At 40.0% G+C, this 12,977-nt stretch overlaps 1 protein-coding gene across 1 annotated transcript; it reads right to left on the bottom strand.

Annotated features, from left to right (window-relative positions):
* Positions 1–9,892: 9,892 nt before the first annotated feature.
* LOC116402449 lies at positions 9,893–12,771 on the bottom strand. Its single transcript, XM_031881697.1, has 2 exons — positions 12,541–12,771; positions 9,893–12,346 (listed from the first exon to the last, which is right to left on the bottom strand). Exons 1-2 carry the CDS (start codon positions 12,769–12,771, stop codon positions 9,893–9,895), a joined length of 2,685 nt encoding a protein of 894 aa, XP_031737557.1.
* Positions 12,772–12,977: the final 206 nt, after the last annotated feature.

Here is a 12,977-nt window from a genome sequence, read left to right as displayed (position 1 = left end):
GGAAGCGGAGCACGTGATGTTCTTGAAGTTTGTTGAACGTCTACGCTTGATTTGGAGAAGCGGAGCACGTGACGTTCTTCAAGTTGGTTGAATGCTTACGCTTGATTTGGAGAAGCGGAGCACGTGATGTTCTTCAAGTTGGTTGAATGTTTACGCTTGATTTGAGTAAGCGGAGCACGTGATGTTCTTGAAGTTGGAGTCTTGGAAGAAAGTTTGTATCTTCAAAACAGCTTCAATCTTCGAGGGTGGTCAACTTCAGAAGTTAGGGAGTCTTCTAGCTTTTGGAAGAATTCTCTCTAGATCTTCTAGAGTCAAAATTTTCCAACCTCTACAAATGAGGAGAATTTCTCTATTTATAGAGTTCACTGGTGGACTTTATGAGTTTGAACCTGGTTGGTCCATGGACCAGACCCATGGGCTCAACCATATGGACTTAGGTTATATTTAGTCTTTGGGCTCAATTAAGCTTATTTTTTTGGCTTAATTGAACTTAGTCCAAGTAAATAATATTTAATTGAACTAAAATGATTAACTTAATCCAACGATTAATATGAAAACATGTGGCATTCTTAGAATGACCAATTTATTTATTTTAACTCTTTAATTTGGAGCATGTGTCAATTTTAATTAGTCCCCAAATTTAATTATTTGTACTTTTCATCATTAACTTAATAAATGATGTGGCAACTTGTGATTGGTCTCAAAATTTCTTATTCAACAAATGCCCCTTTTCGAGATTTATGCACGTATATGGGTGAATGAATCTCGGAAAAGATAAATTTGAAGTCAAAGTACGAGCCTTTTTGTTTTTACTCAATTCAACATATCAAATTAATCAAACTATGAATTTAGTACGTGAGTTTGATTTAAATTTAAAATAAGGGTTGGAATATGGCCAAACCTTAAACAAAATTTAAAGTTTTATTTCCCACTTAATTTTATTTGAGGGAAAAAAAAAAATTTAATATGATGATTTTTTTTTTAAGTAAAATTTGGAATATAACCAAAATTTTAATTTTGAAATAAGGATAAGGTTTCTACCGTACCTTAATTTATCTTGGGGATGCATAAGAATTTGGAATGACCAATTTTAATTTGAGATAAAAAAAAAATCAGGTCCTCAATCTTAGGTAAAGTTGGATTTATGGCTCCGATTTAAATTCATGATAAAAAGGAGGTCATATATGCAAGTTAATTTAACTTGAATTTTGAAATTGAGAATATTTATATATATATATATATTTAAAATATTTAAAAATTTGAACATTTTTAAATATTTTAAATATCTCAATAAAAGTTAAACTTGAGATTTATCCAAAAAAAAAAGAAATAATTTAAAATAAAATAAGATAATTGGATTATCTTTTCTTTATATATATATATTTTTTAAAAATCATTCCTATTCCTTTTAGGAATTGGATTTGTTTTTTTTTAAAAAAATAATTAAATATCATTCCTAATCCTTTTAGGAATTGGATTTGTTGGGCTTATAAATAGACTCATACCCTACTCACTTATACCTCATCCAACGCTTATTCCTCATCCAATCGGCAGAAAGGTATAGAAAACTTTTCTTCTCCATTTCTCTTTTTTTTTTGTGTGTTTTTTTTTTATTCTCTTTTGTGTGTTTTTTTGTTTTTTTTTTTGTGTTGTTTTGTTTTTTGTTTTTTTTTGTTTTTTTGTTTTTTTGCAGGAATGACTTTGTCGAGCTTCTTCTAGAGACGATCGGGCTTCTGCCGTCAGATCTATCGCCCTAGTAGGAGAGATCGACTCTGTCATCGTCGGGCTTCGATCTTCGTTTGCAGAAATGACTTTGTTGAGCTTCTTCTAGGGACGATCGGGCTTTTGCCGTCAGATCTATCGCCCTAGTAGGAGAGATCGACTCTGTCATCGTCGGGCTTCAATCTTCGTTTGCAGAAATGACTTTGTTGAGCTTCTTCTAGGGACGATCAGGCTTTTGCCGTCAGATCTATCGCCCTAGTAGGAGAGATCGACTCTGTCATCGTCGGGCTTCGATCTTCGTTTGCAGAAATGACTTTGTTGAGCTTCTTCTAAGGACGATCGAGCTTTTGCCGTCAGATCTATCGCCCTAGTAGGAGAGATCGACTCTGTCATCGTCGAGCTTCAATCTTCGTTTGCAGAAATGACTTTGTTGAGCTTCTTCTAGGGACGATCGGGCTTTTGCCGTCAGATCTATCGCCCTAGTAGGAGAGATCGACTCTGTCATCGTCGGGCTTCAATCTTCGTTTGCAGAAATGACTTTGTTGAGCTTCTTCTAGGGACGATCGGGCTTTTGCCGTCAGATCTATCGCCCTAGTAGGAGAGATCGACTCTGTCATCGTCGGGCTTCAATCTTCGTTTGCAGAAATGACTTTGTTGAGCTTCTTCTAGGGACGATCGGGCTTTTGCCGTCAGATCTATCGCCCTAGTAGGAGAGATCGACTCTGTCATCGTCGGGCTTCGATCTTCGTTTGCAGAAATGACTTTGTTGAGCTTCTTCTAGGGACGATCGGGCTTTTGCCGTCAGATCTATCGCCCTAGTAGGAGAGATCGACTCTGTCATCGTCGGGCTTCGATCTTCGTTTGCAGAAATGACTTTGTTGAGCTTCTTCTAGGGACGATCGGGCTTTTGCCGTCAGATCTATCGCCCTAGTAGGAGAGATCGACTCTGTCATCGTCGGGCTTCAATCTTCATTTGCTTTTTCTTCTTCTTGTTCTTCTTTCTTTTTGTTTTTTCTTCTTTTGCTTCTTTCTTTTTTTGTTTTCTTCTTCTTCTTCTTTCTTTTTGTTTTTTTGTTTTTGTTTTTTCTTCTTTTTCTTCTTTCTTTTTGCTTTTTTTTTTCTTTCTTCTTCCTTCTTTCTTCTTCATCATTTTCTTCTTTCTTCTTCATACTTCTTTTTTTTTCTTTCTTGGTTGTGGTACCAGGGAGAAGATGAAGATGAATCATCTAGCTTGCGACACCTTAGAGCTGATGAAAATGAATTCCATCGATCGGGTTGCGACACCTGTTAGATGATAAAGATGAATACTCTCAGCTACGACATATAGTAGAAGATGAAGATGAATCCTCTCGGCTATGACATATGGGAGGAAATGAAGATGAATTCTCTTCAGTTGCAGCACTTGGAAGAAGATGAAGATGAATCTTCTCAGCTATGACATATGAGAGAAGATGAAGATGAAGATGAATCCTCTCGGCTATGACATATGGAAGGAGATGAATCCTCTCGACTATGACATATGGAAAGAGATGAAGATGAATCCTATTCAATTGCAGCACCTGGGAGAAGATGAAGATAAATCCTCTCGGCTATGACATATGGGAGAAGATGAAGATGAATCCTCTCGGCTATGACATATGAGAGAAGATGAATCATTTTCGATTGCAGCACCTGAGAGAAGATGAAGATGAATCTTCTCAGCTATGACATATAAGAGAAGATGAAGATGAATCCTCTTTGATTGTAGCACCTAGAAGAAGATGAAGGTGAATCCTTCCGACTACGTCATATGAAAGAAGGTGAAGATGAATCCTCTTTGGTTGCAACTCCTGGAAGAAGATGAAGATGAATCTTCTTTGGTTGCGACACCTGAAAGAAGATGAAGGTGAATCTTCTCGGTTGCGACTCTTAGGAGAAGATGACGATGAATCTTCTCAGTTGCAATTCTTAGGAGAAGATGAAGATGAATCCTCTCGGTTGCAACACATAGGAGAAGACAAAGATGAATCCTCTCACTTGCGACACCTTAGAGCAGATGAAGATGAATCATCTTTGGTTGTTACACATGAGAGAAGATGAAAATGAATCTTCTCGATTGCGACTCCTAGGTGAAGATGAAGATGAATCATCTCGGTTGTAACACATGGAGGAAGACAAAGATGAATCCTCTCACTTGCGACACCTTAGAGCAGATGAAGATGAATCATCTTCGATTGCAACACTTAGAAGAAGATGAAGATGAATCCTCTTCGGTTGCAACACCTAAGAGAAAATGAAGATGAATCCTCTCGGTTGCGATTCTTAGGAGAAGATGAATATGAATCCTCTCGATTGCAACACTTAGAAGAAGATGAAGATGAATCTTCTCGATTGCGATTCCTAAGAGAAGATGAAGATGAATCCTCTCGGTTGTAGCACCTAGAAGAAGATGAAGGTGAATCCTTCCGGCTACGTCATATGAAAGAAGATGAAGATGAATCCTCTTTGGTTGCAGCACCTGGAAGAAGATAAAGATGAATCTTCTTTGGTTGCGACACCTGAAAGAAGATGAAGGTGAATCTTCTCGGTTGCGACTCTTAGGGGAAGATGAAGATGAATCTTCTCAGTTGCAATTCTTAGGAGAAGATGAAGATGAATCCTCTCGGTTGTTACACCTGAGAGAAGATGAAAATGAATCTTCTCGATTGCGACTCCTAGGTGAAGATGAAGATGAATCATCTCGGTTGTAACACATGGAGGAAGACAAAGATGAATCCTCTCACTTGCGACACCTTAGAGCATATGAAGATGAATCATCTTCGATTGCAACACTTAGAAGAAGATGAAGATGAATCCTCTTCGGTTGCAACACCTAAGAGAATATGAAGATGAATCCTCTTCGGTTGCAACACCTAAGAGAAGCTGAAGATGAATCTTCTCGGTTGCGATTCCTAAGAGAAGATGAAGATGAATCCTCTCGGTTGTAGCACCTAGAAGAAGATGAAGGTGAATCCTTCCGGCTACGTCATATGAAAGAAGATGAAGATGAATCCTCTTTGGTTGCAGCACCTGGAAGAAGATAAAGATGAATCTTCTTTGGTTGCGACACCTGAAAGAAGATGAAGGTGAATCTTCTCGGTTGCGACTCTTAGAAGAAGATGAAGATGAATCTTCTCAGTTGCAATTCTTAGGAGAAGATGAAGATGAATCCTCTCGGTTGTTACACCTGAGAGAAGATGAAAATGAATCTTCTCGATTGCGACTCCTAGGTGAAGATGAAGATGAATCATCTCGGTTGTAACACATGGAGGAAGACAAAGATGAATCCTCTCACTTGCGACACCTTAGAGCAGATGAAGATGAATCATCTTCGATTGCAACACTTAGAAGAAGATGAAGATGAATCCTCTTCGGTTGCAACACCTAAGAGAAAATGAAGATGAATCCTCTCGGTTGCGATTCTTAGGAGAAGATGAATATGAATCCTCTCGATTGCAACACTTAGAAGAAGATGAAGATGAATCTTCTCGATTGCGATTCCTAAGAGAAGATGAAGATGAATCCTCTCGGTTGTAGCACCTAGAAGAAGATGAAGGTGAATCCTTCCGGCTACGTCATATGAAAGAAGATGAAGATGAATCCTCTTTGGTTGCAGCACCTGGAAGAAGATAAAGATGAATCTTCTTTGGTTGCGACACCTGAAAGAAGATGAAGGTGAATCTTCTCGGTTGCGACTCTTAGGGGAAGATGAAGATGAATCTTCTCAGTTGCAATTCTTAGGAGAAGATGAAGATGAATCCTCTCGGTTGTTACACCTGAGAGAAGATGAAAATGAATCTTCTCGATTGCGACTCCTAGGTGAAGATGAAGATGAATCATCTCGGTTGTAACACATGGAGGAAGACAAAGATGAATCCTCTCACTTGCGACACCTTAGAGCATATGAAGATGAATCATCTTCGATTGCAACACTTAGAAGAAGATGAAGATGAATCCTCTTCGGTTGCAACACCTAAGAGAATATGAAGATGAATCCTCTTCGGTTGCAACACCTAAGAGAAGCTGAAGATGAATCTTCTCGGTTGCGATTCCTAAGAGAAGATGAAGATGAATCCTCTCGGTTGTAGCACCTAGAAGAAGATGAAGGTGAATCCTTCCGGCTACGTCATATGAAAGAAGATGAAGATGAATCCTCTTTGGTTGCAGCACCTGGAAGAAGATAAAGATGAATCTTCTTTGGTTGCGACACCTGAAAGAAGATGAAGGTGAATCTTCTCGGTTGCGACTCTTAGAAGAAGATGAAGATGAATCTTCTCAGTTGCAATTCTTAGGAGAAGATGAAGATGAATCCTCTCGGTTGTTACACCTGAGAGAAGATGAAAATGAATCTTCTCGATTGCGACTCCTAGGTGAAGATGAAGATGAATCATCTCGGTTGTAACACATGGAGGAAGACAAAGATGAATCCTCTCACTTGCGACACCTTAGAGCAGATGAAGATGAATCATCTTCGATTGCAACACTTAGAAGAAGATGAAGATGAATCCTCTTCGGTTGCAACACCTAAGAGAATATGAAGATGAATCCTCTTCGGTTGCAACACCTAAGAGAAGCTGAAGATGAATCTTCTCGGTTGCGATTCCTAAGAGAAGATGAAGATGAATCCTCTCGGTTATAGCACCTAGAAGAAGATGAAGGTGAATCCTTCCGGCTACGTCATATGAAAGAAGATGAAGATGAATCCTCTTTGGTTGCAGCACCTGGAAGAAGATAAAGATGAATCTTCTTTGGTTGCGACACCTGAAAGAAGATGAAGGTGAATCTTCTCGGTTGCGACTCTTAGGAGAAGATGAAGATGAATCTTCTCAGTTGCAATTCTTAGGAGAAGATGAAGATGAATCCTCTCGGTTGCAAACACATAGGCGAAGACAAAGATGAATCCTCTCACTTGCGACACCTTAGAGCAGATGAAGATGAATCATCTTCGGTTGTTACACCTGAGAGAAGATGAAAATGAATCTTCTCGATTGCGACTCCTAGGTGAAGATGAAGATGAATCATCTCGGTTGTAACACATGGAGGAAGACAAAGATGAATCCTCTCACTTGCGACACCTTAGAGCATATGAAGATGAATCATCTTCGATTGCAACACTTAGAAGAAGATGACGATGAATCCTCTTCGGTTGCAACACCTAAGAGAATATGAAGATGAATCCTCTTCGGTTGCAACACCTAAGAGAAGATGAAGATGAATCTTCTCGGTTGCGATTCCTAAGAGAAGATGAAGATGAATCCTCTCGATTGCAACACATGGGAGAAGAAAAAGATGAATCCTCTCACTTGCCACACCTTAGAGCAAATGAAGATGAATCCTCTTCAGTTGCTACACCTGAGAGAAGATAAAAATGAATCTTCTCGATTGCGGTTCCTAGGAGAAGATGAAGATGAATCCTCTCGGTTGCAATAAGTTGAAGATGAAGCAGAGGTTAAAGCTTTAGCATTGTATGCATCTTCTTCAAGAGGCAGAAACGATGTTACACTGTCGTTTTCATCTTGGAGAGGCGAAGGCAGAGCTGCCCGATCGTCGTCCTATCGAAGTTGTACCATCATTATCCTCTCAAAGAGCTGGAGCTGCAGCATCGATGAAGCCTTCAAACTTGAATATAAGGAATCATCAATGAAACCTTTATGCTTGAATATGAGGGATCATTAATGACGCATTTGAGCTTGATTTTGAGATTCTTTTTTTTTCTTTTTACATGCACTCAACTTGTACATAGTCTTTGCATGGAGTTTGTACATCTTCAATTTATTTCATCTCATTGTTACTAGAGATGAACATCTTGAATTTAGGGATTTGCCCCCAATTTGTTATGATTCCTTAGTAGAGATGAACACCCTTTGAAGAAAAGAATTAACTCACGACGTAGTTCAAGGTTTTTTTTTTTTTTTTTTTTTTTATAATGGTGGACTGAACTTAAAGTTTTCTTTAAGTTGCCTACGTACCCTTTATAATGTAGGGATCAAGTCACTAGTTTAACTTTTTTTTTTTTTTTTTTTTTTTTTTTTTTTTTTTTTTTTTACCTAACAAAATTAAGCATAAATTTTTTTAAGAAATTTACCATTGATTGGGCCAATTCGTAGTCCGTCTTGATCAACGATCTTGTATGCGCCATTTGTATAAACTTCTTTAACAATGTAAGGTCCATCCCATTTAGGTGTGAACTTATTTCCTGTATGCCTTGTTGTAATGATCGGTCCCCTTACGGCAAGTACCAGATCACCGACTTGAAAGGAGCGAGGTTTAACGTGTTTATCAAAAGCTTTGGACATTCTCGCTTGATAACATTCCAATGCTTGCTGAGCCTCTAATCGCTTTTCGTCAAGTGCTTCTAATTCTTGAAGACGTAACTTCACATTATCTTCGGTAGTCAATCCCTCTTGTACTGCCATTCTTAGTGACGGAATTTCCCTTTCGAGAGGAAGGACAGCCTCCACACCGTAAACAAGCGAATATGGTGTAACCCCTGTAGGGGTGCGATGAGTCGTCCGATAAGCCCATAATGCCTCGCCGATCTTTTCTTGCCAATCCCTCTTTGACTTGGAGACAATTTTCTTTAAAAGATTACACAACGTTTTGTTGAATGCTTCTGCTAGTCCATTCGCAGCTGCGTTGTACATGGATGACTTATATTGCTTGAATTTGAATTTTTCACATAACTTGTCCATCATACTATTGGAGAATTGCTTTCCATTATCCGTCACGATTCGATGTGGAATACCGTATCGATAGATGATGTGTGTTCGAATAAAGTCTGCCACGTTCTCCTTCTTGGCTTCTCTCAAGGAAATGGCCTCAGCCCACCTTGAAAAATAGTCTGTTGCTGCTAGGATATAAGAATGTCCTGCTGATGATTTTGGTGTAATGGGGCCAACCAGATCGAGTCCCCAAGCCTCAAAAGGCCAAGAAGCCACAGTTGGATGAAGAGGTTCTGGAGGTTGGTGTATGAAGTTTGCATGGTATTGACAAGGCTCACACTTCTTCACATAGTCTATTGAATCTTGGATCATCTTAGGCCAGTAGTAGCCCATTCTTCTTAGCTGGAATTGAAGCTTTGGTCCCGATTGATGTGCTCCACAAACACCTGCATGTACTTCCTTTAGAGCTTTTACCGAATCTTCCTTTCCGAGACATCGAAGGAAGAGCCCTTCAAGAGAACGGCGATATAAAGTTCCCTTGTAATAAATGAAGTGTGCTGCCCTTCTTCGTATCTCAATTTTATGACGAGAATCCTTTGGAAGCTTTCCATGTTCAAGATACTCTATGATGGGTTGACCCCAATCTTCTTCATCAATCAAATAGGATGTTGCTATGTTCACTTCCTGACATTCAGGCCTAACTAGGGGTATAATCCATCGTTGACAAAGTGGTATGTTCAGAGTTACATCATCTGGCATGGTCAAGGCCGTGGCTAAATTTGCCAATGCATCCGCTCTCTTATTTTCTACTCTAGGGACATGTTCTAACATCACATTATCAAACTTTTCCATCAATTGTCGAGCATAAGCAAAATATGGCTTCAAGTCTTCATGTTTCACGTCATATTGAAGCGAGAGTTGATTGATTATCAATTTTGAATCACCATAGACCTCTATGAATGACACTCCGATTTCTAATGCTATTTGAAGGCCAATTATCAAAGCCTGATATTCAGCCACATTGTTTGAACACAATTCGGAAAGTGCAAAGCTATAAGGCAACATATGCTTCTCAGGAGAAATGAGGACAATGCCTGCCCCCGCACCACTTCTTCGAGCTGCACCATCGAAGTACATAGTCCAAGGTTCCATAACTTCTGTGAAGAAAACCTCATCGTCTGGTAGGTCATCACATAACTTCCAATCCGAAGGAATTGGGTGGTCTGCTAAAAAGTCTGCTAGCGCTTGTCCTTTTATCGCCTTTTGGGGAATATAGACAATGTCATATTGTTGGAGTAGAACCGCCCATTTGGCTAAGCGTCCAGAGATGATTGGCCTGGATAGAACATACTTTATAGGGTCTGCTTTTGCCACTAGATGAACCGTGAAGGCCTGCATGTAATGCCTCAACTTATCAATGGCAAAGAAAAGTGCAAGACACATCTTTTCGATAGGAGAATAGTTAACTTCAGCCCCAATTAATGTTCTGCTTAGATATAGAGAGAACGCTCCTTTCCCTTTACCTCTTCTTGTGCCAGTAATGCTCCTAAGGACCTTTCTTGTGCAGCAATGTACAATATTAGTGGTTTGTCAGGTACTGGAGCTCCCAGCACTGGGGGAGTAAGCAAGTATTTCTTTATGCTATCAAAAGCGTTCTGACAAGCTTCATCCCACACAAAATTTTCTCCTTTTCTCATCAACTTTTGAAAAGGTTGACACCGACCGGCCAAGTTAGAGATGAACCTTCGGATGTAAGCCAATCGTCCTTGGAGACTTCTTAGGTCATGCAAACTTTTAGGTCTTGACATCTTCTGAATGGCATCAATCTTGGACTGGTCTATTTCGATCCCTCGATGCCTTACAATGAAGCCAAGAAATTTTCCTGAAGTTACACCAAACGCACACTTGAGAGGGTTCATCCTTAGCTGATATTTTCGCAAGCGATCAAACACGACTTTTAGATCCTTCAAATGGTCTTGTCGTCTCTTTGTTTTGACTACAAGATCATCAACATAACATTCAACATACCTGTGCAACATATCATCAAACACTTTCTGCATGGCACGTTGATAAGTAGCGCCAGCATTTTTCAATCCAAAGGGCATCACCTTGTAACAGTATATTCCCTTTGGAGTTCTAAAAGCTGTCATTTCTTCATCTGAGAGGGCCATCCGTATTTGATTATATCCAGACGACCCATCCATAAACGACAACGCCTCGTGTCCAGTAGTTGCATCAACCATGATTTCGGTGATGGGCAAGGGAAAATCATCTTTAGGGCATGCATTATTCAGATCGCGAAAGTCTACACAAACGCGAAGTTGTCCATTTTTTTTTCTAACAGGGACAATGTTTGCTATCCACGTTGGATATTTGACCTCGCGAATGAATCCTGCTTCGATCAACTTGTTGACTTCCACCTCGATTTGAGGGATAAGCTCCGGTCGAAAACGTCGTTGTGCTTGTTTAATCGGTCGATATCCGGGTTTAATTGCAAGATGATGGACTGCTACTTTTGGGTCAAGTCCTGGCATCTCCTTGTACGACCACGCAAAGATGTCCCTGTATTCGGTGAGCAAACTCATATATTTATCCACCTCTTCGTTAGAGAGGGACGCACTAATGAAAGTCGGACGTGGTTCCTCTATTGTACCAAGGTTCACCTCTTTTAGCTCGTCTACAGTAGATTGACCACCATCCTCTAAACTTTGTGGGGCATTTTCTGCGTCTTCTTCATGAGTTCCAGTCTCTGATTCCTCAATAATGGTGATGTGATGACATGAAGTTTCACCTTCCCCTTGTTCCGACCCTTCTTTTTCAGGATTCGTTAGTATAACATCATGTCTTTTTACCTTTAACGAACCTTGACTTGTATTGAGAGTAACAAAAGTTTTTCTTTTCATGCGAGAAGGAACGTTGCTATGAATTTCTCCATTTTCCTTTGTCTCGCAAGGAAACTTCTTACTACGATAATTATCGACATCTGTATGCTTAATTCGACGCCAAACTTTCACACGAGACATTGGTTCCTTCTTCTTTGTATCTATGTTGGAATCAATGTTGTCGTGTGATCCTTTATCCCCGAGATGATTAAAAATCGGAGCACGGGGTGCTTGTACATTTTTCTTTTTAGACACACCTAGCCTTTCAAAGGCTGATGGTCTTGTAGTTGTCAAGGCATGGCATGTGCTTTCTTCCTTTATGGGAGTCGTAGTTAGCCTTCGAAAGACCGAATGTCTCTCAAGGCTTGGTACTGACTGGAGCCTTTCTCTTTCTGCCTCTGTCATGCTTAGCCTTTCAAATACTACGGGACGTGCAACAGATGGTCTAATTCGATCAAATACTGAGATTCTCTGATTATCACCTTCTTTTACGTCAGTATTGTCATCCTCCTCTATAGTTATATGATTGATGTCAACCACTTTTTCCTTCCCCTTTTTAGTTATACGGATCGGTTCTGGCGACTTGTATCCGAGTCCTTTTCTCGACACGGGTATAGAATGTCCTTCCCGTAGAAGCTTCTTTTGAGTTGAGGAGAGCTCAGGTCGGTCATGAATTTCCAAGCTTTTAAACTCGGTGTGAGCTGTGAAGTCATAACCTGCTTTCGCCATCAATTTGTAAGCCTTGGGGTCGAATCCGTCTTTCGTTCGCCTTTGGGGCAAGTTTGCTTCCACCAGATCTACCTTTACCTCTTGCTTCGCTATCTTAGTTAGTGGTGTAGTGAAGCTTTCTTTTATGATTTCGATGTCACCAACTTTCAAACCTTTTGGAGACTCCATGAATGGTGATTCGCCTTTCTTGCGCCTTGACAGAGGGACATAACGCAAAACCTGGTTTAGTTGTGTGTTTGCAGCATTTTCATCCTTCAAGATCATACCCTTTGTGCTGCTAGTGTATGCTTCACCCTTTCCAGAGTTAAAGGTTCTCGCACTTTCATGTGGTCTCTGTCGGTTGCGAGTGATTTCAATTGTGAATTATCTTCTCCTTTTGTAAGAAGGGTTTCTGCAGGCAAAACTTCTAAAATATTATTATTCTTTGAATAAAACTTTGCATCTGCGAAGTGAGACTCAGCTTCTTTGAGAATGGATTAGAGTCCGCTTCAACCTTCTTTACACCGTCCTGATAAAATTTGAAGCACTGATGCAGTGTTGAAGTTACTACTCCGTTTCCATGAATCCAAGGACGCCCTAGTAACAACTTGTAAGTAGTCCTTGAGTCTATGACATGAAACAATGCACTGGCCTTTAGGTCGCCAATTATGAGTTCTAACCGTCATCATGCCTATTGCTCTTTGGCTACCTTGGTTAAAACCTTGAATTACTAGCTTGCTATTTGAGAGCTCGTCCATCAAGATGCCTAATTGCCACATAGTCGACTTTGTGCATTATGTTGACAGCTCGAGCCATTATCAATGAGGATTCGATCGACTCTCTGTTCTCGAACGTATCCAGAAACATACAAAGGTCTATTATGAAGTTTAGATCCCAACAACAACCATCCTCATCTGAGAAGTCTATAGACATACAATAAGAACCACTCTCATATGTCATAGTCGGAGTACTCGAACTTGATGCT

Source organism: Cucumis sativus, chromosome 3, assembly GCF_000004075.3.
Source record: "Cucumis sativus cultivar 9930 chromosome 3, Cucumber_9930_V3, whole genome shotgun sequence".
NCBI classification, from domain to species: Eukaryota; Viridiplantae; Streptophyta; class Magnoliopsida; order Cucurbitales; family Cucurbitaceae; genus Cucumis; species Cucumis sativus.
This window is presented reverse-complemented; position numbering and strand designations above follow the sequence as displayed.